The 24451-nt window shown below is 54.2% G+C and overlaps 1 protein-coding gene across 1 annotated transcript in view; it reads right to left on the bottom strand.

Moving 5' to 3' along the window:
• Window positions 1–24451, bottom strand: part of LOC309684866 (E3 ubiquitin-protein ligase TRIM36-like) — a gene marked incomplete at both ends in the record, with an annotated part of 33635 nt that overhangs the window by 4031 nt on the left and 5153 nt on the right. The window contains 1 exon segment of the mRNA XM_082500711.1: window positions 512–658. Within this exon segment, the coding sequence (XP_082356837.1) occupies window positions 512–658 (147 nt within the window).

The raw sequence follows: 24451 nt of genomic DNA on the forward strand, positions 1-24451 counted from the left end.
AGGCAGCAGCAATCATTCTTTAATAACAAAGCAGTGTTTGCAAGTCTGCCCTGTTGTATGGTGCTTAGGGAATCAACAGCTCTGCAACTTCAAAAACATACAGCGTCCCAGCAGATAACTGCCGATGCAGATTCTTCAGGAGTGCTTCTGAAGTATAAGCTAACCCAAGCCACAAGGACACTTGCCTTAAAAAAGCCAGATTGTAAACCATTAACTTCTTAAACCTTCTGCATTGGTCAGTCCTGATGCACAGTTGGCTAACATAAGGTGGAAGCGCTTTTAAGGGGTTCTGTTTGAAGCCTCATAGAAAATATAGTTTAGTTTCTTAGCCGCACACTATGTCACTCTAATATATACATTAACAGATGTTGCACAGCAGCATGCCTCATGACTCGTTCAGTGTCCTCCAAACACACGTCCTGGCATCCTGCCAGGGGAAGTTTGCCCTTAAACCCGAGGCTCAGTGCTCTTCCCCCTTCTTAAGGCCAGGTCCAACAATATTTACTTTTACCTTAAAGGTTTTGTAGGCAGTGCTTATGGTTGTTACTCTGTGGTTTGCATGACATCCACCCGGTTTACATAGACGACAAACAGGCCTTCTGCAGATTTCACAGTACATGTTTACCCTCTCCATTTCATGTTCTGGACACATCAAAATCTGGAAGAAAAAAAAAGAGAGCAGAGAGAATGCAGGTGTCCTTCCAAAAACGGAGGTGCTCAACAAACCACCAAAACACTCAATTATCCCACAGCAGCGTCTGACTTATCAGTGGGTATTTTTTATATTCTGTTTATCTTCCACCTTTTACATTTGTCCATGCCAGTGAAAGCCAGCAGATGAAAACAAACAGTTTCACCAGGTTTACAGTGAGTGAACCTGTAGCAATGTCTGTGTACACATCACATAGCCTCCATACTGCAATCAACCGTTTTGCTAATCCCTGAAGCTGTCTGCACACCTCAAGCTCCCCGCACTCCAGTTCGGAGATGTAAATGCAATACAGAACATGTCCACCCTGTCAAATTTAACCCTGTTCACACCGGCATCTCTTGAAACAGCTATGAACTGTTTCTTAAAGCAAGAGTTGACATAATACTGTAATGACTGAGGTCTAAGCTAGACTCTGACCAGCCACATAGCCATTGCTCTTGGAGCAACAAATGAAACGCAGCCACCACCACCAGTCACAGCCATCTTAAAGACAAAAGGCCCCAGTGTTTCAATTTTTCTGTCTGACTCCAATTACAAGTTGCTCATGCTGAGCGCTAATTCCAGCAACAGCTTAAACAGCACTGTAAAAAACCTGGTGTTCACTAAAACTCATCTTTCAAAAACTGAGCGTGTTGAAATAACTGCTCAAAGAGGGAAAAAGTGCCGCTCAACTCCAAGATCGTGCAACAGATAAAGCCATCTAAAAGGCACATAAAGTAGCATAAACACGGACACTCAAAGCTAAGGTTGCAGACCATCTCCAAAACCAACTCTCAAGCTCCAAATGTTATCTTAGGCTATGGTGAAAAGCCCAAAGACAAAGGAAATGTTCAGGAAAATTAGCTGTGCAGGCAGACATCTCCAAAAACTGCAGTCATGCTGTTAGTCTGTGGAAGCAGTTTTTCCACAGCAGTGCACAGTCACACCTAACGGAAACTGCACACTTTTATTCATCTCCTCGTGTAAGTAAGAATTACAGCCTGCAAGCTAGAGACCGAAGAGGTCAGCAGATTACCTCGTCTAGTTCTCTCAGAATTCAAGAACAATCAGCCCAGTATCTGCTTCTCCCATCCCCACCACACACGTTACAAAGTGCTCTCCAGTCTGGTTGTGAATGAAAGCGGGTTTATGAAAGGTGGGTTAACCTTGACCAGCAGCCAGACAACAACCAAGCTGCTCACTCGCTCCCCGTCCTCAAGATGATACGAGGGGAAAGATGATCATGGGTCAAAACAAAGACAGGGAAATCACTTACAAATTATCAGTTCATTGCCAAGTCAAGTAGACTTGGATAGTCAGAAACTATGACTAAATATTTTAGACCATTCCCCCACCCCACTTTTTTTTTTTTTTCCCCTAGGCTCAAATTACTCCTTCATTTGCATTTGCATTTCTTCTTCTCACTCCCGCCTGGAGAGGCACACGAGGGATGGGAAATGGAGGATTACAGTCAGTGCATAACACTCCATCTCTGCTACTCCTTCCTCATTATAAGTTTCCTCTCTTCATCACAGGTCCTCTCCACAGGAGACCAAGGTGTTTGTGGCCAAGGGGATCTGTTCTCATTTCTTTCTGTCTTACTTTTGTCCTCTACACTCACAGAATGGGTGAGGTTGGAAGGCACCTCTGGAGACCGTGTAGTCCAAGCCCCAGCTGAGGCAGGGTCAGCTACAGCAGGTTGCTCAGGACCTTCTCTCGGTGGGTTTTGAATAACTCCGTTATTAGAGACTCCACCACCTCTCTGAGACACCTGTTCCAGTGTTTGTTCACCCTCAAAATTCAAAGCTCACTGGGAACTCCTGAGGCTTTGGAAGATCTCCATTGGTGGAGAGTTAACAACCTCTTTGGGCGGTTGCAGTGTTCCAGTGGTTCCAGAGTTTGACAACCTTCCGAGTCTACTCACTGGGAACTCCTGAGGTACAGTTGGCTCCCTTGCCTTCATTCCCTCCCATCAGGCATTGAGACACCTTAATAAGGTCTCCCTGAGCCATTTTTTCTCCAGACTGAACAGCCCCAGATCTCTCAGCCTGAAGAGGACTTCAGGTGTGTAGGGGCCATCGTGTCCACAGGCAGGTCCATGAAACTCTCCACGACAGCGGAGACAGGAGATGTGATGGGACACCGTACCACAGACCTATGGCACATCCTCCGCTTGAACGGCAGGTAACCGTGGCTGAAGAAGACACCAGAGGGGAAGGAAACACTGGAAACTCTTGGGGAGAGTGAAAGAGGGAACGGGGAAGGAGGGCTAAGACAACAGTGACAGGAAAGGAGAAGAGACAAATTGTCCCTTCCCAGGGGCGGGCTCACAGGGGGCAGGCTCACAGGACACAGCCAAGGGGGGTGAAGATGTCCATAAGAGCGTCCCACCCTGTGCCTGAGCTCTGCTTCCAGCAACAATGGCCCAAGGAGCTGCTCAGACATGCAAGTTTATGCACGTACCTTCAGACAGCGCTGAGTAAGAAAGCAAGGCCTGGAGTTACTAGGAACCAATTAAGGAAGCTAATTATGGCCTTCAAGCATGAACTGAAGTCCTCCAACTTCTCCAATAACCAAAGCACCCACTGAACCTTGCTCCCAGACAGAACCGCTGTCCTGAGGATAACAGTTATTGCCCACCATGTCAGGGATGAGGTGGACTCTCCTTCCCAGGCCCAAGGGGGTTAAACCCACACCTTAGACTGAAATAACGACTTTTCAGAGCAGCACTGGCACAGTTGGAAGCCCATCATCACCTGAAGGGCTCTGAGCTTTGCACCAGGCCAGTGCCCCTGGACGCCACGGCCGCGGCACGAGGAAGCAGTGACTCGGGGCACTTACAGTCACCGTGAGGTTCTCCCAGGTGATGCCAGACACATTGATCTTGTTGCTCTCCCAGAACTGCAGGGTTTCGTTGCTGGGATGGGTCGGTGCCTCACACTTACAGCTGGGAGGAGAGAAGCCAAGACAGAGGTGAGGGGAAGGCGATGGAGGTGCAGCCCTGAGCTCCTGCCAAGGGGCAGCGGCACTTTAGGAGGAAGAAACCCACTAGGAGATGGTGAGGAAGTCCAGCTTGCTGTGCGTGTGCACAGGGTAGGCCTCTCGCAGGTGACTCAGCTTCTCCAGAGCCTCATAGATGAAGATGATGCAGATGAGGGAGGCGAAGGCTTCTTCGGTGAAGCGGGTGATGTAGCACACCAAAGAGCTAGCGTCAGTGGCCACCAGCACCATGCAGAAGAAGGCGGTCCACAGCCCAATGCACGCCCGTAGAGAGAGGAAGAGTGCGTAGTCCCTGGGAAAGCAAAAGAAAACGCAGGGTGGAGAGGGCAGCAAGAGGCTCCGAGCCGTGCCTTCCTTTGGGGAAAGTCGGCAGCAATTCAGGAGCGTGTCAAGGCTGCGGATGGTAAATGCAGTTTCCACGTCCTACGACAGACAGCCTTGGGGCTGCGGCGCAGGGTGTGGGCCCGCAGGAGGAGAGGCCAATTATTTAATTATCATTCTTTAACAATTACCTTGTGTTAATGCCTCGGAGGCTAATTGAGGTCAGGTCCCTGTTGTGGAAGGTGGTGTTCTCCCACATCACCCCGATGCCCTAACAGCGAAACCGGCTGGGTTTGCACCCAGTTACCTGCTGCCAGCAAGTTGGGGCTTCATAATAAATTTAATTGCAATAAGAGAGGTTAATCTCCCATCACAGTTGCCACAACAAAAAGACTGTCATGGAAAATATCCATTTTGCCTGAAAAGCTCCTGCTTTTTCAAAAACCATCAAAACATTTGACCAGAGAACTGTTTGGATATGTGGGTAAAATATATTTCCACTTCCAGCAAAAAACATGCAAAAAAGTGCCCGAGTTTGTACTGAGAGGAAAGCAAATCTTCCCTCATTCCCAAACCAGAGTCATTTGTCTCATCTTCCCTGTGCAGCCCATCTCGGGCATCCATATCCTTGTGGTTTCTCCTCCTCCTGCTCTTTCACTTTAACTCTAAAAACCCTGAACCACCCATCCATCCTTCAGAGACCGAGGGCTCCTGCACCGTCACATACTAAAGCAGCAGCGCGTGATGTCTGTGACACAGAAGACAACTTAAATCTACCAACTACCACTAAGAAAAACATCTTTTCTCCATCCCTGCCTTCTTCTGAAGGCGCTCACAGCACCTGGCCGCAGCAGCCAGCCTTACTTGCAGAATTTGTAAAGGATCTTCTCGAACACGAGGACGGGGCCGGTGCTGCAGAGGATGGCGAGAGGTTGGCCAGCAAAGAGGAAATACACCACGCCGGTCATGGATGCGCCCAGCAGTGACTCCATGGCACTCTGTCCAGGGAAGAGAGGCAGCAGCGAGTAATTAAATCATTAGAGGGAAAACCACAAGTGCAAATTCACTGCAGCAAGGACTTTTGCATGAGTGTTGTCCTCTCTCGTGCCACCCAACAGAGAGAGGTGCTCACTATGTGGCTGTTGGTCGCCTCCCCCAGCAGTCCCCCAAAGGTGATTGATGACGGGGGACATGCAGGCACAGTAGAGGAAGAGGAAGGACGCCAGACACTGCAGGCTCAGACCATCCCGAAAGTCACTCCAGAACCAGGGGGCTTTTCGCTTCACATCCTGGATCAAACCTCCAAAGAGCCTGGAGGAAGGAAAAAGAAATTAAACCATTTTCGTGGAAGACCACATTAAGTTTTCTTGGCTGAGGAAGGACAATCGCAAGCACAGAGTAACTTCCGTTGCTAAAAAGAAGTCTCCTTCTCCCATTTTAGCCCCAGTAGAAACTGAGGCATACAAAAAAAACACAGAATCACAGAATAGTCAGGGTTGGAAGGGACCTCTGGAGATCATCTAGTCCAACCCCCCTGCCAGAGCAGGGTCACCTACAACAGGTTGCACAGGACAGCGTCCAGGCGGGTTTTGAACATCTCCAGAGTGGGAGACTCCACAACCTCTCTGGGCAGCCTGTTCCAGTGCTCCACTACCCTCAAAGTGAAGAAGTTCCTCCTCATGTTAAGATGGAACTTCCTATGTTCAAGCTTGTGCCCATTACCCCTCGTCCTATCAATGGGCACCACTGAAAAAAGACTCCTCCCATCCCTCTGACATCCTCCCTTTAAGTATTTGAAAGCATTAATAACATCCCCCCTCAGTCTTCTTTTCTCTACACTAAAGAGACCCAAGTTCCTCAGCCTTTCCTCATATGAAAGATGTTCTAATCCCCTAATCATCTTCGTAGCCCTTTGCTGGACCCTCTCCAGCAGATCCCTGTCTTTCTTGAACTGGGGAGCCCAGAACTGGACGCAGTACTCCAGATGCGGCCTCACCAGGGCAGAGTAGAGGGGGAGGATGACCTCCCTCCACCTGCTGGCCACACTCTTTTTGATGCACCCCAGGATGCCATTGGCCCTCTTGGCCACCAGGGCACATTGCTGGCTCATGGTCATCCTGTTGTCCACCTGGACTCCCAGGTCCCTTTCCACAGAGCTGCTCTCCAGGAGGTCAGCCCCCAACCTGTACTGATGCGTGGGGTTATTCCTCCCCAGATACAGTACCCTACATTCACCCTTGTTGAATTTCATTAGGTTCCTCCCTGCCCAACTCTCCAGCCTGTCCAGGTCACGCTGTGAAGCGGCACAGCCTTCTGGCCTGTCAGCCACTCCTCCCAGTTTAGTGTCATCAGCAAACTTGCCGATGGTACACTCTATCCCTTCATCCACATCATCGATGAATATATTGAACAGGACTGGACCCAGTACTGACCCCTGAGGGACACCCCTTGTTACTGACCTCCAACTAGACTGCACCACTAACCACAACCCTCTGAGCTCTATCTGTCAGCCAGTTCTCAATCCACCCCACTGTCCATCCTCCAACAAAAGAAACCCTCCAACAAAAAGAAAGAGACCAAACCTGAGAGCCCGTCCCCTCTTATTGCAACAGTCCCTCACTTTGAGAAGCAGCACAGCTCTACCTGGAGGTACTTACACATCTGCTTCCACCCCAAAGCAAGAAAACCTGTGTGCAACCACGCTGCGGCTGAGCCCAGCTGCCCAAATCTCCCACCCACCCAGCCCAAGGGACCAAGCTGGTAACCTGGAGCCCCTTCACTGACCCACTTCACCCCAAAACTCTGCTAGAAGGGAGGTGCGCACTCAGATTTTAGGGGCAAACAGAAAAACACCCCACCAAACTATTTCAGTTCACACCTTCCTGTCCGCTCCAGTTCAGGACCGCTGTGTTTCTCCGGCTTGCTGGGAGAAGCACTGTCATCGAGAGCTTCTGGCACGTTCCTTTTTTCCTGGTAAAATGGAAATAAGAGAAAGATATGTCTTTTAAGCCACTGGCTTGTTTTGCTTTTTGGGCTGGGTATGTGACCTGTAAATTTGGGCCCCTGAGCAGCACCCCCAGCCGTGCTGCCCTCCTGCCCGTCCCCATCGTGCCTCCTTCTGCCGCAGCACCCACCTGCGAAGGGACGTTTCTCGGGGGCTCAATTCGGATGGAGGGATCCCACTCTCCTGGCAGCAAAACCATGACCTGATCCAGAAACTCATCGATGCCAGCCACCAGGTCAGCCCGGTTCTTGGCTTTATAGGCAACATCGTGGAAGACCTGCCGTAGGAGACAACCAGGTGAGAGGATGACCCATCTCGGATGTCCTAACCAGTGCAATAAGCTCTTGGCTAAATGCAAGGTCATTTTCCGCAAATCGCCTGTTGGAAATGGCAGGAAATATTCCCCCCAAAGGAAAAATCTGTGCATCACAGTATTTGTAACCATCTCCACCAGGCTCCCGTCCCCCATGGCACCCCACAGCCTTCTGCTTCAAGAGGAGAAGTTTCACTGGCCCTGGCAATGCCACCACTGGGGGCAGCATGCTGGGGACCCTGGGGAGAAGGATGAGGCGCAGGCTGCAGCCCAGGTGGTTTTCTTGCAACGGGGCTGATCCTGCCCGATGTCCGCAGGTGGCTGAAGTTTGAGGAGGACATGGAAGACGGCAGCGAGCGCTGGAGCAAGCCCTACGTGGCCATTGATTGGCACCAGTTCAGCCCTAAATATTGGGCTGGCCCCTATGCCCCGGGTCTGGCCAGGCTTGCACAGAGCCATGGAGAAGGAGAACCATCTGTTCCACCTCTGCATAAGGATGGGCCACTTTCCTTCCCCACGTTTCCATTTTTAAAGGCAGGATCCCTCTAAGGAAGACCAGCCTCAATCCATTATGCCTTCAACTGCCTCCCAAATAATGCCACTTTCCCTCAGAAGAACAGCAAACCACACCAATCAGCCACACGGACCTGCTTGCAGAGGACCCCGGCACCCACGCAGCCCCGAGGAGGCTCACGAATGCTGCGGCGGGACTTACAGTGGTAGCCCTGCTCCATCGGGGCACAGTCCTCCCGTTCCTTCTTCCGATGCTTCTGGCGGTGGGGTCGGTGGTGCCGGTGGCTTTGCCTCACCAGCGGCATCCGCACGCCCACGGACAGGGTGTGGTGGCCTGCAAAAAAAGCAGCGTTCTCATCACTCTCGATATTGCGGAGACGGTTGACGCCGCTGCCATGATTAAACCAGCACAGCCATCCCAGGAGGAAACACCAACTTCTCTTCATTTTAGTTTCACTGCATTCCTGAATGTCAGAGACCCATCCCTTTTTCCAAGCCTGTTTTACTCTAACTTTGCAACAACAGAGCAACAACAAGCGATGGCTCCGGGTCACCTAAAAGTGCCCTGAAAGTATCAACCCTCGTCTCAAATTCCAGCTTCAGCTGGACAACACTCAGACCTGCTCATTAAGCAGCCACAGAAGGTAATTATTTTTAAAATCTTTGTCGGCACAAGGCGACAAGAGGAGATCCAATTAGTCCCGTGATAATGAAGTCTGGAACAAAAAAAAAGAAAATCACAGCCCTGTGTCTGCAGCCATCAAATTATTCTCCTGACCTCTCCAAGCCAAGAGCAGCCTCTGAGAAAACAAGCTGGGAACTGCCCAGCTCCGTGGCCAACACTCACACCACAGATGCCGCGGGGGCTTTTTCCCCTCTGTCTAAAAGCCACAACATTAAAAAAAATGTGAAAATAACTGTGCTTGTTTATTTAGAAGCACGCCACGTTTCGCTGCAGGTGATGCGTACACTGAGCACAGGACGCGGCAGGGACTTTGCGCAACGGGAAAACGCGTGGGGCTGGTGCCACCTCTCCCGACTCACCTTCCAGCTCCTCCTTCTCATAGTGAATATTGGCAACGGTGCTCGTTCTTCCCTGGTCCATCACCGCCTCCTCGGCGTGTCTCTGTTTAGCGAGAAGAAGAAGGTACAAGCTGGGGCCAGGTGAGGAGAGCTCCCTTACGTCCTCCCAGTCATCACCCATCCCCGCGGCCACGCGAGCCAATGAGCATCACACCTCTGCATGTCTCCTCCTTCAGGCACAGCCCTAAAAACACGGACTTGGAGGAGGTTTTTTTTCCCCTACCCAAATAAAACCACCTGTAATGTCACCTGCATTGTATACACCGTGAGTCTGGAAGGATTTACTAAAAGGGGAGACAGTTGAGTGTTTCAAACCAAAACCAAGCCTCCTGCTTCATTCTTGTGGTTCCTTTCGAAAAATTAAAATAGGGATTTCCAAACTGGGGGTGGGGTGGGGTGGGGAGACCCAACCCCACACTTTTGAGCACAGCCAGTTTCATTCTCCAAACGTGATACCTGCAGGACTCACTAGATGGCACTTGGCCACAGGACATGGCCACCACCTACCTCCAAAGGCCCTCTGAACCTACAAGGGTGAAGCTTCGTCTTCAGCCCAACCAGGCTCAGGCTTCTCTTGCTGCAAGCCCGCTTTCCACACAAAACTGCATTTTTCTCCTCAAAATAAAAAAGCCAAGGGCTGACAGCTAATGCCCTCCTTGGCTGAAATACCACTGCCAGCGCTGCACAAAGAGCATCTGTGCCTTAAAAGCTGAAGGAGAACTACAGGAGTTCTCTTCTCCCCTTGCCCCCGGGGCTGGGGAAGCATCACTGGGATCACCGCGCTCAAAGAAATAAAAAACCAACCACGTCTCACACTCGAGTCGCAACTGCAGCTTTGAAAGGGCCTCCAGGAAACCCTTCTCTTTAGAGAAGAGCAAAATACCAGAAATCTGCTTTTTATCCCCCAAATTCCTGCTTCGACCGAATGGCATCGCCTGCCGCCGCGCAGCAGTGACGCTCGGGGAAGCTCACACCTCCCACTCGCCAGCCAATTTAACGAGCAAAAGGAACAAACGTTCCCATCTGGGAATGAGCTTTTTCTGGCCCCCGAGTACTTTGTCCTTTGCCGCCGCTGCCAGGTGCCTGGAAAACATCAAAGCATCGAAACTGGGCTGGGAAAGGGGATGGCGAGCTCACTTTTGAGTTTCGGAGCAGAGAGTGTTGTTCCATCTCAAGAAAACTTCTCCAAATTATTATTTTGCTGCAGCGGTTTTTTTGTCCCAGCAGGAGAGAGAGGGATTTTTGACTGTCCTGCCTCAGTTTACCTGTCTCAGTGCAACTCCTCCAGTTAGAAAGAAAAATCTTTCCCTGGGGAAGCGTTGGTGTAATTGAGGATGAGGAAAAGTACAAAGCAGAGGTTCATGTCCGGCTTTGAGTCCTCCCGGTGCCGGGGGAGGCCAAAAGCATCGCACGAGCACGCAAACTTCCCACCTCGGCCCCCTCGTCCTGTCACATGCAAGCTGGACTGGCCACCAGCAGCAGGAGGGAGGATTAATGTAATTAATCTCGCGCAAAGTGTAATTAATAACACTGATCCCAGTGTTATAAGGGGATGAGGGGCCAAACTGGGGGAGCTGCTCTGGTGGCGGAGCAGGAGACCCCCCTCCTTGCCCCTCTCCATCTCCATCCTACCCAGACGAAGCCACCGGTCCTGTGGCTCCCTCCTTTGCTATCGTGGGGGTCAGCACCGTCCCCTGCGGGGACCCCTCTGGCTCCTGAGCCAGGATTTGGGCTGTGACGGGGACTGGACCCGGGAGAGGACACATCTCCAGAGCCCCAAAGTGGGGCTGTGAGGGGGGGACACACGCAGGTCACAGCTGAGCATCACCAGGACGTGACCGTCATCCCTTGCTGGCGGAGACGCAAATTCCTCTCAGTCCTTCCCGTGAGCTGTAATTTCAGGCCAGATTAATTAATTCCCCACCTCTCGTTTGCCCCCGAGAGCAGCTCCTGCAGCCGGGTCCCATGGGTGCAGCGGGAGGGCGGACAGGCCCTCCCCCAGGCTAAGGAAATGCAGAAAGATGGGGGGACCACCCAGCCACCTCCTGCCTGCACCCCAACACCAGGCGCATCCGCACAAGCGCCCGGTGGGACAATAGCTGAGGTGACCGGGTGGCATGGGGCTCTGTGGGGACAGTGGCCTTTGTCCCCCTGCTCTGAAGGGCCACAGCATCACCAGGGGGTCACATCGAGATGCGGAGGAGGGGACAAGGAGGGGGGGTCTGGTGGGGAGACCCCCAACAGGCATCGCCCAGGTGCCTCCTCCCACACCCACCTTGGGTACCCCTCACCTCCCCCTTTGAGCCCCCACCCCTCCGCCTTGCAGATGCCTTACACCCCCCTTCAGCGGCCTGCTGCCCCCCCTCCTTGCACACCCCCAGCACCCCATTTTAGACACCTACCACCCTCCTTACCCCCTCCAACCTTGCAGATGCCCTTCACTCCCCTTTCCATGGCCCTCACAGCCCCCCCTCCCCCCCGTGCAGATGCTTTGCCTCCCCCATTTGCCCCCACCCCCTGCTCCCCCTGTGTTTCCCCCCTGCCATGGGAAATGCCACAGTGAGCAGCCATGGAGCATCCTCCAGCCACACCGGCGGCACGGCCTGCCCGGGGGTACCGGGCATCCCCCTCCCTGCCCCGGTGCCGCTGCCTCCCACCTGACAGCTGAGGACCCCATCGGCCCATTGCTGCTGGCGGGCATGGCAGGGCTGGGGGGAGATAATTGCTTGATAACGATACTCTTAAGACATCCAAACAAAACACCAACAAAAATCACTACGATCACAAAAATGAATAGGTTTCGCAATAGGCTTTGCAGCCGTCAGCTCAGGGCAAACTCAAAGCCATGCAAGATTTTGTTCAACCATCCGACTTCTATTGCCTCTCGTAGATTTCTGCCATCCAAGTAGAAGGCAAATTAATTTTTCTTATTTTCTCTTTTGACTGATTCCCTGTCCAATCAACACACCAAGGAGTAGATCGCATGTAATGCCATTCTCCGTGTTCTGCCGTCTTCCAAACTGAAGGGAACTGCATTCGAGAAAGTGCTCGAAAGCCCAGCAGCTATCACCTCTGTTTTGGACCCGCGCTTCAAGGAGATGCAGTTTCTCAGCCCCAGCCTGAGAAGCGAGCTGCACCAGCCAGTGAGAACCACGCTGTTGTGGGTTTGCAACCACCAGTCCCCATCTGCCACCCAGTCTGGGGTGCCAAACTCGGATTCCAAAGCCACAGGCGCAGATGCCGGCAGCCAGCTGCCTGCTCGCAAGGACCCATGCACCAGCGCCCCATCTCAGAGCACCTATGACATCCTTTTGGGGTAGGACCCGATGGAGAGCATACCCGAGATCCACCAGCAACTGGAAAACTACATCCTGGAGCCCCTCTGCAAGCGCAGCACCAGCTGCTGCGCTGGTGGAAGAAGAATGAGCATCGCTTCCCGGCCGTGGGGCGGCTGAGCCAGCAGTACCTCGCCATCCCCACCACCGCCTTCCTGCCAGACCAGGCCTTCGCTGCCGGGGAAAGCACCCTGGAGCATCGGTGCACTGTCCTGGCGCCGGAGAATCTGGTCCAAATTCTGTTCTTGCATCCGCATTCTGATTTTTTAGAATGCACAATTTTTGGGATGGCGACTGAGAAATTAGCTCTTGTGGTTCCCATTGAAACACCCATTAATTCATACAACCAAAACCCAGCCAAATGAAAAGGCGATGTTAAACCTCAGCCCCGAGGGAAAAGAAATGTGCCCGACCAGGTGCTAAAAGGCGCTCTGGCAAACCACCCCCCCTCTCCAAACTGCAGTTTGCTCTAGGAAACTGACAAGTTTTCTTCCTCTGCAGCCTTAGCGAGGCTGTAGATTTTTCCACCCTGCAGGGAAAGAAACAATCCTCAAAAGCAGATGTTATTCTGCCTGCAAGGAAAGCTTTAAAATATTTTTCTTTTTTTAAAGGCAGAATGCCTAAATGGAACATCCGAGCTGGTTTCTCCATGAAAATAACACTTTGCACTTGCACAGCAAAGCAACGCTCATTAACCAATCTCGGAAAGCTTTGCAGGCATTAAGAAACACTCCAAGTAACACACCTGCGTGCACCCTGTAAGCACACGTGCAAAGAGGAATCCCCGTTTACACACCCCGGCTATATCAAACCGCACTATTTCCCTCACAAGCCATGATGGAAACGGGCCACGCTCCCATTCCTCGGCTCCAGAGCTCCAGCGATGCCGGGATCATGCCGACCCTCAGCCGCTGCGGGCATCAGCTCTGCTAACACCCCGCTGATGGGTCAGCGACAGGAATCTGGGAGCAGGAAGGGGATTGTACCACCCAGGCTCCCCAAAATCCCCCGCACTTAAGAGGAATGCGAATCTCAGGCTCCCCTAAGCCACCACATTTCTCACCGTGACCACTGCACTAACACCTAGAGCAGTTTTTAAGCAGCACGCACCAGGTTTAACCTCCACGCCTGAGAAAGTCCCTGTCCTAAGGGCTGCCGGTCCCCTCAGCCCAATGCAGGAGGCAGCAGCAAACCCCTCCAGACAGGGCAAGAGGTGCTTGTAAGAGTGACATCCAGCTAATAACCAAGAAGCACTTAAACCAACCCCAAACTTTGGAGACATTTAGTCTTGGGCCAGCAGCAGCATGTTGCTCAGTAAAGCACGCTTCCACGACTCCCCTCAATTAACTGTCACCTCCAGAGCCTGATCTCTGAAGGTGAGAAGTTCCTTTAGGTTGACTCTTGACATCCCTTTCCCTCCCACAGGCAACGAGACCCCAAGTATTTCCACTTGAGAGTGCAGTTCCCCTTCCACGGGCACCCAGCTCGCTCTGCAGTTTTGGATTATCACTCAGCAGGGAGTGCGGGAGTCGCGGCAGCAGTTGCATCGATAAGCAATCTGTGCAACAGTTCCTAAAACAGGGGCTGCCCACAATCAGAAGTTGACTCTTTGGTACAAACTCCCTCCACACCAGTCATCACACAGGGGGAAAAAAAACAACCAAGCTATTGTAGGGCTCAGTATTACCCATTTCTCCGCAGCTGGGCAGAAATACACACTTTTGCGGCTTTTCCCACACTGGAAAATTCAAAGCATTAGTACTAAGAAAAAGACTTCTTTTTCTAATGCCTCCGTTGGAGGGCTCCGGCACGTGGTCTGCAACGAGCGAATATCCACACAAAAACAAGCCCCAAAAGTCCCACAAAGCTGCTCTACCTCTTACGGTTTATTGCTGGGGTCCCCACCAACACCTAAACCCACGTCCCACCCCCCACACGGTACATCCTTTGCCATTTTGAACTCTGCTGCAAAACATTTTACCATTTTCCACCCCTCTTTCTTGGGAAAAGAAAGAGGGAACGAGACAACTCCAAACCGCTCTCTTTTATTTGATTTGCAGTGATCTGACAACCCCAGCCCTTCCCGCTGCCTTAGGCTTTGGGAAACAATTCAAGGGTCCTCAGCCACCAGTAAGGAATGAGCTGTTATTCATGGGCCAATCAGTAGAAACAGCAGCCCCGATCATTAGGAGAAAGTCTCATTTTTCAGTCATGGATTTTCACGGGTTTTGTTTTCAGGCCACCCAAACAGGGCGCGCTTTTATAGCCATCAGCAATTAAATTCTCTGTCCCCTCCAGAAAAGCCTTTTCCTAAAGGCGCTCTCCTTCCAAGGGCAGACCCACAAAAAGAAGCCCACACTGCCTAATCCATTTCACAGAGAATTTCAAATGCAAACAACAATTAAACAGGACGTCTTTTCCCCGCTTCAGGGAAAGCCAGTAATATAGACCTTGGCAACAGATTTAGCAAATCTATCATTGTAATGCCTTTGCATTTCCCATTTCCACCTGGAGAGCAGGCTGAAAGGACTCTCATAAAAAAAACCAAACCAACCACAAAACATATTCCTGTCTAGGGGGTAATTTTATGAAACGATTTGAACACCTTAACGATTTGAACATCTTTTTACAGGTACAAGGCAACAAGAAACATTCTCGAGGTGAAAAAAAAGAAAACAACACCTATTCACCTCTTTACCCCAAAGATCTTTTCACCACATGGATTCCACCACCAATACACAGCTGCTAAATATCCCCGGCTGCTGCCGATCCGTAAGAAACCCTTCAAAATACAAGAGAACGCCGAGCCCGGCATGCTGACGGTGCTGCCAGGGCTGTGAGTCAGAGCTGGACAGAGTTGCAGCCCCTGAGGTTGAAATCAGACCCACGTTTAGGCACAACCCGGGGTTTTAAGCCTCGCTACAAACCAGACCCCTGCTTTTCAAGAAAAACAGGGAGATTCAACTCAAAATAAACCACGTTCTCGACGCCAAAGGGGTCCATGGCCGCCGCCGCCGCCCTTAGGGCCAGTTCCATGGGGCTTCGCTTGACCTGGAGCAGAACTCGTGGGCGTGAGGACAACGAGCCCCTTACACAAAATCTAAAGAAAAGGAAAATTTAAATAAGAGTTGCTGTTACTCACCCACCAAAGCCTAACCACTACAACTGGCCCTTTCACAACCAGGCCTGATCGCAGAAGAAAACTGAAATATCCCAATTCCCGGTTCAAACACAAGGCGTGGAGCTGCCCAGACCCCACGTGTGGGCTGGGCAGACGGGGGGGCTCTTCTTCTCAAATCCCGCAGGAAGAGAAAGGGCAGGAGTGTTCTCCCAGCCCTGGAAGAGGCTGTGGGGAGAAGGTGGGAGGGAGGAAAAGGCTGCCCAGGAGTGGAGTCAGGGGAAGGAGAGGGCTCCATCCATAGGGGAAACGCCATTCCTGGCCACACAGGAGGCTGCGGGACCACCCTGGGGATGGATTTGGGGGCTCTCCCTGAGGGAAACCCCATTCCCGGCCACGCAAGAGGCTGTGGGGACACCCCGGGAATAGGTTTGGAGACTCTCCCTGAAGGAAACCCCATTCCCGGACACACAGGAGGCTGTGGGGCCGCCCGGGGGACAGATCTGGGGGCTCTCCCTGAGGGAAACACTGCTCCCAGCCATGCAGGAGGCTGTAGGGCAACGACAGAGATGGATTCGGGGGCTCTCCCTGAGGGAAACCCCATTCCCAGCCACGAAGGAGGCTGTGGGGACACCCCGGGAACGGGTTTGGAGACTCTCCCTGAAGGAAACCCCATTCCCGGACACACAGGAGGCTGTGGGGCCGCCCGGGGGACAGATTTGGGGGCTCTCCCTGAGGAGAGCCTGTGGGGAGGAGGGAGGCGGGGGCCGCCCCAGGGCCGGGGCCACTCCTGGAAGGGGAGGGGGGGATCTCCAGCCGCCCACGCGGGGCTGCCCGAAGCATGAGGAGATGAAAAGAAGAGGAGAAAAGCCAAGAGTTCCCTCCCCGCCATCGCCTCTCACAGCCCCGGCCCTCCCCGCCGCGCCTCATGGCGGCTGTGTGCGGTGTCACCTGAGCGGGGGGCGGCGGCTGTGGCAGGAAAAGGCGAGAGGGGAAGGGAAGGGAAGGGAAGGGAAGGGAAGGGAAGGGAAGGGAAGGGAAGGGAAGGGAAGGGAAGGGAAGGGAAGGGAAGGGAAGGGAAGGGAAGGGCGGCGCCATTTTGAATGGGAGGAGAGGGGAAAGGGGGGGCGAGAGATGGGGGGGGGGGGGTGGGAGCGAGGGTGTGAGGGGAGTAGGTGTTGTGTGAGGGGGGAGTGAGGGGGGAATGGGTTTTCGGGAGAGGGAGGTTTGCAGGGCTGTGAGGTGTCTGTGAGAGAGGAGGCCCCGGAGGGAGGTGAGTGGAAAGGGCTGTGTGTGAAAAGAAAAGCTTTAAGGACAGGCCGGGCTGGGGAAAGGTGGTGGGCCCTGAGGGAGGGCTTGGGGAGCGGGGCCGGAAGCGTGGGTTTGGGGGCAAAACTCTGGGAAAGAAACTGCAGGACAGGGCCAATCTGAGTATACAGTTTAGCGAAGCTTCAAGGAAAAGGTGACCAAACGCGCCTCTTGTCCTTTTGAGAGCTGGTTTTGTCTAAGTTATTCATGTGAGTGGACTTTTGCCACATGGGATGGGAACTTTCGCTTCCCGGGATAGCTGATGTCCCCGGATAACCACTGCCCGCGAAGCACTGCGAAACCCCGTGTTCAAAAAAGAGAACAAAGGCCGGGTTTTGCCTCTCAGAAGGATCTCTAAGCCCCATCTCCAAGCTATTTTCAGTACCTTTCTGGTTGTTTTCTTCCCCCCCATCCCCGTGATGTCCGTCGGGGGGGCTGGCGGAGCTCTGCAGGCGGATGTCCGGCTCATTTTGGGGAGAGCTGGGATGGTTTCGGGGGGTCCCGGCTCTTTTAGGGGAGGGCTGGGATGGTCTCGGCCTCGCATTGCCCGACGCGGAGAGAAGCTGTGGTGCGGGGCTCGTTCTCCTCGGCGCGGCGCGGCCCCGTCCCCTCGCTCGCGTTTGCCGCGGCGACGCAGGGGGGCGTGGCCCGGGTTTTCGCCTCGGCACATGCGCGGGTGGGCGGACGTGAGGGGGAGCACTTCCGGTGTACGGCGTCGGGCGGGAGCTGTGACGGTCGGTACCGGGGGAGACGGGGGGACCGGAGCCGAGGAGGGCGGGAGCGGGTGGGCGGGGTGGCGGCGGCGGCGGCGCGGAGGTGTGCAGGGCCAGTTCGGGGGGTTTGTGGGGTGGCGGGACCGGGCTGGGGGGCTCGGGGGGCGGTCTGGGCCTGTTTGGGGGTGTAGAGCCGAGTGGGGGGTCCCCGGGGGAAACAGGGCCGATTCAGGCCCCCCCGTCCCCCGCTGCCGCCCCCTCACCCCCCGCTCGCTCCCCGCAGGTGGCGGCAGCCCCGGCCGCAGCGCAGGGTGCCCGGGGCCGGCCTGGCGGGGCGCTTGGCTCCGCTCTGGGCTCCGCTCTCAGCTCCCCCCCCGCCCCCGGCAGGTCAGCCCGGCCGTGCCCCCTTCGCCCGCCTCCAGCCCACGGCCGAGTCCCCCCAGGTACCCCCGAGATGGGCCGGGTGGTGGGCACGGGCATTGCTGGGAGCCCGTGGGCAGCCCTGGGACCCCCTTAAAGCCCACGGAGACCCCCGGCGCCCCCTTGTCTCCCCCAGAGCCGACGGGGAGCCGTAGCTGTGGAGTCAGCTTAAGGAGTCTGCCGTAAGAACTGCTGCTTTTTGGAGCGTTGGGGGAGGGGGAGGGTTGTCGGTGTGGGGAGTGGAGGTGTGTGGGCGGAGTCCGTGTCGTGAGAGAGGTTTGGGGGTGTTGAGCAGATTTGGGGGAGTGGGGGAGGGGTCCCCTCCTTTGGAGCTCCCTGGTTGGATTTTTCTCAACTGTGGGAGGCAGCGGGAAGGGGGGGGAAATAGAGTGAGTTGCTGTGTTTCAGTCCTTGGTTGAGAGTCAGCGACTCTGCTCCCTTGCTGCTCAGCAGACTATTAACTCCGTGGGGCTGTTTCTCCAGGCAGGCTACGACTACAGAAACGGACCGACTTCCTAGGAAGAGTTGTTAGCGGTGACGTCTCCTGTGAACGTGCTGCCTGACGTTGGATAGACCTGGCACCACGCAGCAGCTCAGAGCCCCACAGCGTATGCTGCCGCTCTCATTTGGCTCCATCAAATCCTCCGACCTGAGAATACCAAAGGTACGGAGTTGAAACGGGCCCTTCCTCACCCGCTGAGTCAGATGAACCTTTTTGTGCCCAAGTTGGCTGGGGACTGCTCCTGCCTCGCCGCCTTCAGGCGGAGCATGGCTGTGAGCAGGGGAGCTCAACACACAGTGCTTGCTGATTGCACCTGCTCCCTCGGGGGAGCACCTGCAGCGGTGGGATGGGAGGAGGGAGGACAGCACGAGGGCTAGAGACAAACATTTTATTTCTTTAACATTTCACATACGGGGTACCCCAGAGGGGTTCCCGGCCCCACACCCCACAGCCGCTCAGTATTCGGGGCACTGTTGGTCTTCTGGGCCTGGCGCTGTCACCACTTGCAGGGCTGGCAGAAGCAGACACGGCTAGTGGCATCTCCACCAGCCCTTCAGGTAGCCCCACAGCCAGGCGCAGCCCTGCCGTGGGCATCTTCCTGCCCTGCACAGCCCTGGGTCTGCCTGGCCACACTCCCTGCCCATGGTCTTACAGGACTCCTCCCTCTTTGCCTTCAAGGCCTGGAAAGCGCAGGTGATCTCCCGCACCACCTTGTCCATGTCCATGGCTGGGGGCCTTCCGGGGGACAGGTGCTCGTCCGTGGGCCTCTGTGTCCTGTCCATCCCCTGCTGGGGAACCCACTCTTTCTCGGTCCCTGCTGGCAGCTCCTGTGGAGGCTCCTGGCTGAGGACCAGCCCCGGTTTCCCCACTGCCCCACCAGCAGCCATGGGAGAGCGGGGTTGTCCTGAGTGTGTGAGCACCACTGGCTCTGTTGCTGCACTGGGCCAGGGCTCCAGGAAGTGGTAGAGGGAGCTCTGGGAAGAGGAGCTGCTCCTCAACAGGCTGCTGCAGTCCTCTGAGTTGGCCAGCGAGCACAGGCTGCAGGGGCTCTTGCGGTGGCCCTCAGGGGGCCCAGGAGCCCGGGGGGTGCCTGGACCAGAAGGAGCTGTCCCCAGTGATAGGACCTATAGGCGGCAGAGGAGGGCAGGGGGACCTGGGGGCTTTGGGGGGACAGGGGGTAGAGAGAGGCATCACTGCTCAGATGGTATATGGTTGGCAGGGAGCCCAGTGGGTCCTGTGGGGCCCGGTGCTGCCTCCTCGCTGCCTCCTCGGTTGCCCTGCAGAGGAGGGGAGAGAAGAGACCCGCTGCACCCCGTCTCCTCCGCTGGAGCCTGTGGGCAGCACCCCCTCCTCAGCAGGCGGGCAGAGCTGCCCAGCGCAGGCAGGGCAGGGCACGGGCTGAGGGTCTGGGGCAGGATCTGGGGGTCTCCCCCACACTCCCTGCTTCTCCTGCGTCGACTTGAGCTCCTATCCTTCATCTGCTAGTCAAGAAGCTGCTGAGGGAGGGGACGGAGTGAGCGGCCGGCAGCCCCCGGCACAGCCCCGGCTCAGGGCTGCCGTGGGGTGTGGGCTGTTTGCATGGTGCGCGGTGCCAGGGCCACTCACCGCTCTGCTCCTCTGGGCGGGCTCTCGTGTCTGTCGCCTCTTGCTTTGGCTTCTTCCAGTCCCTCTGCAGGACCCCGGGAGCTGGGTGAGACGGGAGCAGCTCCCAGCTCTGCGCCGCAGCCCCCCACACCACCCCACGCTGTGGCACAGTGCGGTGCAGCAGTCGCCTACCTGGAGCCGCTTGGTCCGTAGCACAGAAGAGACCGCGCTGAGCCCCATCAAAAGCATCACGAGCGGAGCCAGGTGAGCTGTGGGGGGGACATTGGAGTCCCTCCTGGCACCAGCTGCGGTGCAGCCGCGCAACCCTGGGGTGCCCCCCATGGGAAATGTTAAAGAAATAAAATGTTGGTCTCTATCCCTGGTGCTGTGGTTCCTCCTCCCATCCCGCGGCTGGGGCTGTGCCCCCCTCAGTGCCCGACCCAGTGGGACAGGCTGGCACTGCTGGCACCCACCAACCTGGGGGGGTGGTGGTGTCGGGGGAGCTGGGTGGGCTGGAGAAAGGGAGGAAGCACCTCTTGAAACCATCTCCGCCCTCCCCAGCCACAAAACCCTCCCCAGAGGCACCAGAGGGGACCCCCAGATCCTTGAAGGGCCCCCCCAGACTCCCTCTGGCCTGCAAGATTCCCCCCCCAGGACCCCATAAGGGCCGCCCAGGACCCCTAACGGACACCCTAGTGGCGTCCCAAATCTGGGTTCTTTACCTGCTGGGCAAGCCAGTAACACACTGTGTGGGAGCAGCCAGCCGAGCCGGTTTCAGAGCACAAGAGGTGAGAGGCAGGGAGCTGCCATCCCACTCAGCTCCATCTCCGCCGTGCCTTGGCTGTGCAGAGAGAACTTGGGGGCAGCTGCAAAACAGCTCAGCCCGGGCTTATCTCAAGATGGCACAGAACAACCAAAACCAAATGGCCCTTAACAAACAAAATGCCCCGAGTCCCATCCCACCACTCTTCCCGTGACTTTGAGCGCCGGACATGACAAATTGGCAACAGAGACTTCGCTATGGCACCACCAGAGGGAAATATCCCAGACAGTGTAATCCACTCCGGCATAATCCTGCACCCTCACCGAGTCAGGAAATATAAACCGCAGGGTCTGGGGAGACAAATGGGGAATCCTCCAAGGATACAGCTGGCCCCTAGGAGATCCGCCCCCCCCCCATCCAGGACGCTCTACAGGGTAACTTCCCCGGGATGGAGCGACCTCACCTGAGAGAGAGAGGGTAAGTGACTAAGAAACATCCGTACGGTATAGGGCATGTGATTGAGTTTGTGACTGGTGCACTCTTTTAAGGTATTAATATCTAGCGCCCTTGTGGTTTGTGTTGCTATTTTTCAGGGGCATTTGTAGCTCGCAATAGTGGATCCTGCTAATTTCTTTTAAATTGCAATGGTGTAATCGCCATCGCACACACAGAACTTGCAATAGTGACGTATTGGACCCGTGAGCGAAGTCCAAAGAAATTGTTAATTTGAACCTCTCAGTGAAGCCCTTTTTCCCATTTCGTCACACTCCCCGAGCCACTGGGTAAAGCGACACCTGGCAAAAAAACCACCACCACCCCAAAAAAAACCCCACACCACATCCCCCACTCCCCACCCACCCCTTCTCCCCCCATCACAGCCATGGGGCAAACTCCCACCACGACCCCCCAATCTCAGCTCGGCCGTGACCCCCCCGAGACACTGGAACGAAAGCAGCGGAGAGCGAGCTCAGGCTCTTGTGAGCTGGAGAGATTTCTCTTTGTTTTTTGATGTTGTCATTGGGTGGGTTTTGGTTGGTTTTTTTCACAGAACACTTTGCAGTGTGGTGTCACAGTTTCCGGGGCCGGCACTGGCACCGCCACCTCACCCCCGGCTCTCGTCCCTTCTCTTGCCCGATAGCTTTCACCACTTTCCTTGCTTGGTTTGGTTGTTTTTTTTTTTTCCTTTTAACCTTTCTTTTTTTATATTTGGGGTTTTTGTTTCCTTTTCCTTTTTTTTCTCTTCCCTCCCCTTTTTTCATTTTCCCTTTTTTTCTTTTTCCCCCTTTTTTCTTCCCCCCCTTTTATCTCCTTTTTCTCTTTGTTCTTCTTTCCCCTCTTTTTTTTTCTCCCCCCATTTTTTTCTTTTGGTTTTTTTCTTTTTCTCTTTTCAAACATCTCTCAAGCTTTCTCCGAAGGAACAGCCCCTGGCTCTCAGCCAGCGGAAGGAGACTATGGAAGAGCTCTGGCACCCGTGGGATTGCTTTCCTTCTCCCGCCTCGCACTCAGTAAGAGTGTGTTTTACAACTAATTTTTTTTTTTTATTAAGAAAATAAACAAAAATAATGCTCCAGCTATCAGTTTTACAAGGCATAGAAAATCTCTAAAAGGGAAACAGAAGCGCAATGTGCTGAGGTATGAAAACCTGAGGTAGTTTTTGTGTGTGGATGTGTGTGTGTCATTTGGGGTTGGGGGTTGTGTGTGTTTTACTTTTGAAATTAAAAAAAAAGTAATAATTTTGCTAGTGTTTTGGTTTTTTTTTTTCCCAGCCCTGGGCTGACAACCTCTTGGAAATCTGTTTTCCCCCCCTGCCCCTCTTTTCCCGCCTTCTCTCCTTGCAACCGGGATCTTTCCCCAAAGCATTTACGGCCGAGCACGGCCTTTCTTTAACCTCTAGAAAAGCCGGCTTGTGCTAAAAAACAAACATCCCCCTCCCGCTCCCACCCCCTCTGAAATGAAATAAATAAATAAAATCCTTACAAAACTTAAAAATCGCCGTTAGTTTTGTTATCGTTACATTAATCCTAAAAACTGATGAGCCGCTGCGCTGTGTGCCGCAGTCCAACCTCCCCCCCTCAACGCTGGGTGAGCTCCTCTGGCCATGCCTGGGATGAAAAACCGGTGGCTTTTAGGAAATAAAAAATAAAAAATTAAAAAAAAAAGAATAATAAAACCTCTCTTTCTCTCTCTCTGCCTGTGTTAGTCCAACTGAAGGGATAGCGTCGGGAGGCGAGGGAGGAGGAAGGGGGAGGCTGTGGGATGGAGAGAGCCCTCCCCGTACCCCTCGGCTGTGCATCCTCGCAGCGCCGCGGGGAATGGGGGGCTGTGTGTTTGGGGGGGTCTTTGGTTTGCTCCCCTGACCCGCTGGGGGTGGGGGAGGAGGATTTGGGAGGGGGGGGATGTCCGGCAGTGGGGTTACATTCATCGGGCGGTGGTGGGCGGCACGGCGGGAGCCTCCCTTGCTGTGCTGCGGGGCCGGGGCTCCCGGAGCGTGTTTCTGCTCCTGCTGCTTCACCTGCTGGAGCATTTCCCTCATCTTGCGCTGTGCAGTCTTGGGGAGGAGAAGGGAAAAGCAAGAGGTGGGGGTCAGGGCACCGCTTCTCCCCCCACCAACCTCTCCCGAGCCCCCATCGAGCATAGAATCATAGAATCATAGAATCATAGAATCAGTGAGGTTGGAAGGGACCTTTAAGATCATCAAGTCCAACCATTAACCTACCCTGATAAAAACACCACCACTCCTAAACCATGTCCCTAAGCACCTCATCTACCCTTTTCTTAAACACCTCCAGGGATGGTGAATCCACCACCTCTCTGGGCAGCTTATTCCAATGTTTAATAACCCTTTCAGTGAAAAAATGCTTCCTAACATCTAATCTAAACCTGCCCTGACATAACTTGAACCCATTTCCTCTTGTCCTATCACTTGTCGCCAGGGAGAAGAGGTCAGCTCCCATCTCTCTAAAACCTCCTTTCAGGTAGTTGTAGAGGGTGATAAGGTCTCCCCTCAGCCTCCTCTTCTCCAGGCTAAACAACCCCAGATCCCTCAGTCGTTCCTCATAAGGTTTGTCCTCCAGACCCTTCACCAGCTTTGTAGCCCTTCTCTGGACACGCTCCAACACCTCAATGTCCTTCTTGTAGTGAGGGGCCCAAAACTGAACACAGTACTCGAGGTGAGGCCTCACCAGTGCCGAGTACAGGGGGATGATTACTTCCCTAGTCCGGCTCACCACACTATTCCTGATGCAGGCCATTCCTGAGCATCTCGACACTCCCAACAAGCTGTAATTAATTTCAGGTTTGTTATGGGTTAGTCCCACAAATTGATGCGAGGAGACGGAGCCAATTAAGACTGAAGTATTTATTAGCAAGCGGCAGCAAGCAAAACAGCGCTGGGCGGCCCGGGAGTCTCACTCCGCCGACGGCTCGCGCTCGGTTCTCGAAAGTCCCTGGTTTTATACTCTTCTTTTTCCGGTAGAGGGGTACTCTGCATCTGCACGACACGACTTGTTGCTAGGGGGTCGTTTTCTGCTTTCCTTTTCCTCCTGGTTGTCGCAGGGATGAAAGATTCATGTCTTCCTCACATCATGTACTCTTCGTCTTCATGAGCCCCCCTCCCCTCCTCCAAGTCTTTTTCACATCCTACTTTGTTTGCATAACCTGACCTTTGCAGTTTTAGCCTTGCCCGCTCACAGGATGCGGGCTATCTTGCAACAGCAGGTTCAGCAATTGCCTTTTTGTAAAACAATGTGACAATGCGAGTTTCTAGGTTTGGTGAACAAACAG

This window comes from Vanellus vanellus, assembly GCF_965231255.1.
Source record: "Vanellus vanellus genome assembly, contig: HAP1_SCAFFOLD_196, whole genome shotgun sequence".
NCBI classification, from domain to species: Eukaryota; Metazoa; Chordata; class Aves; order Charadriiformes; family Charadriidae; genus Vanellus; species Vanellus vanellus.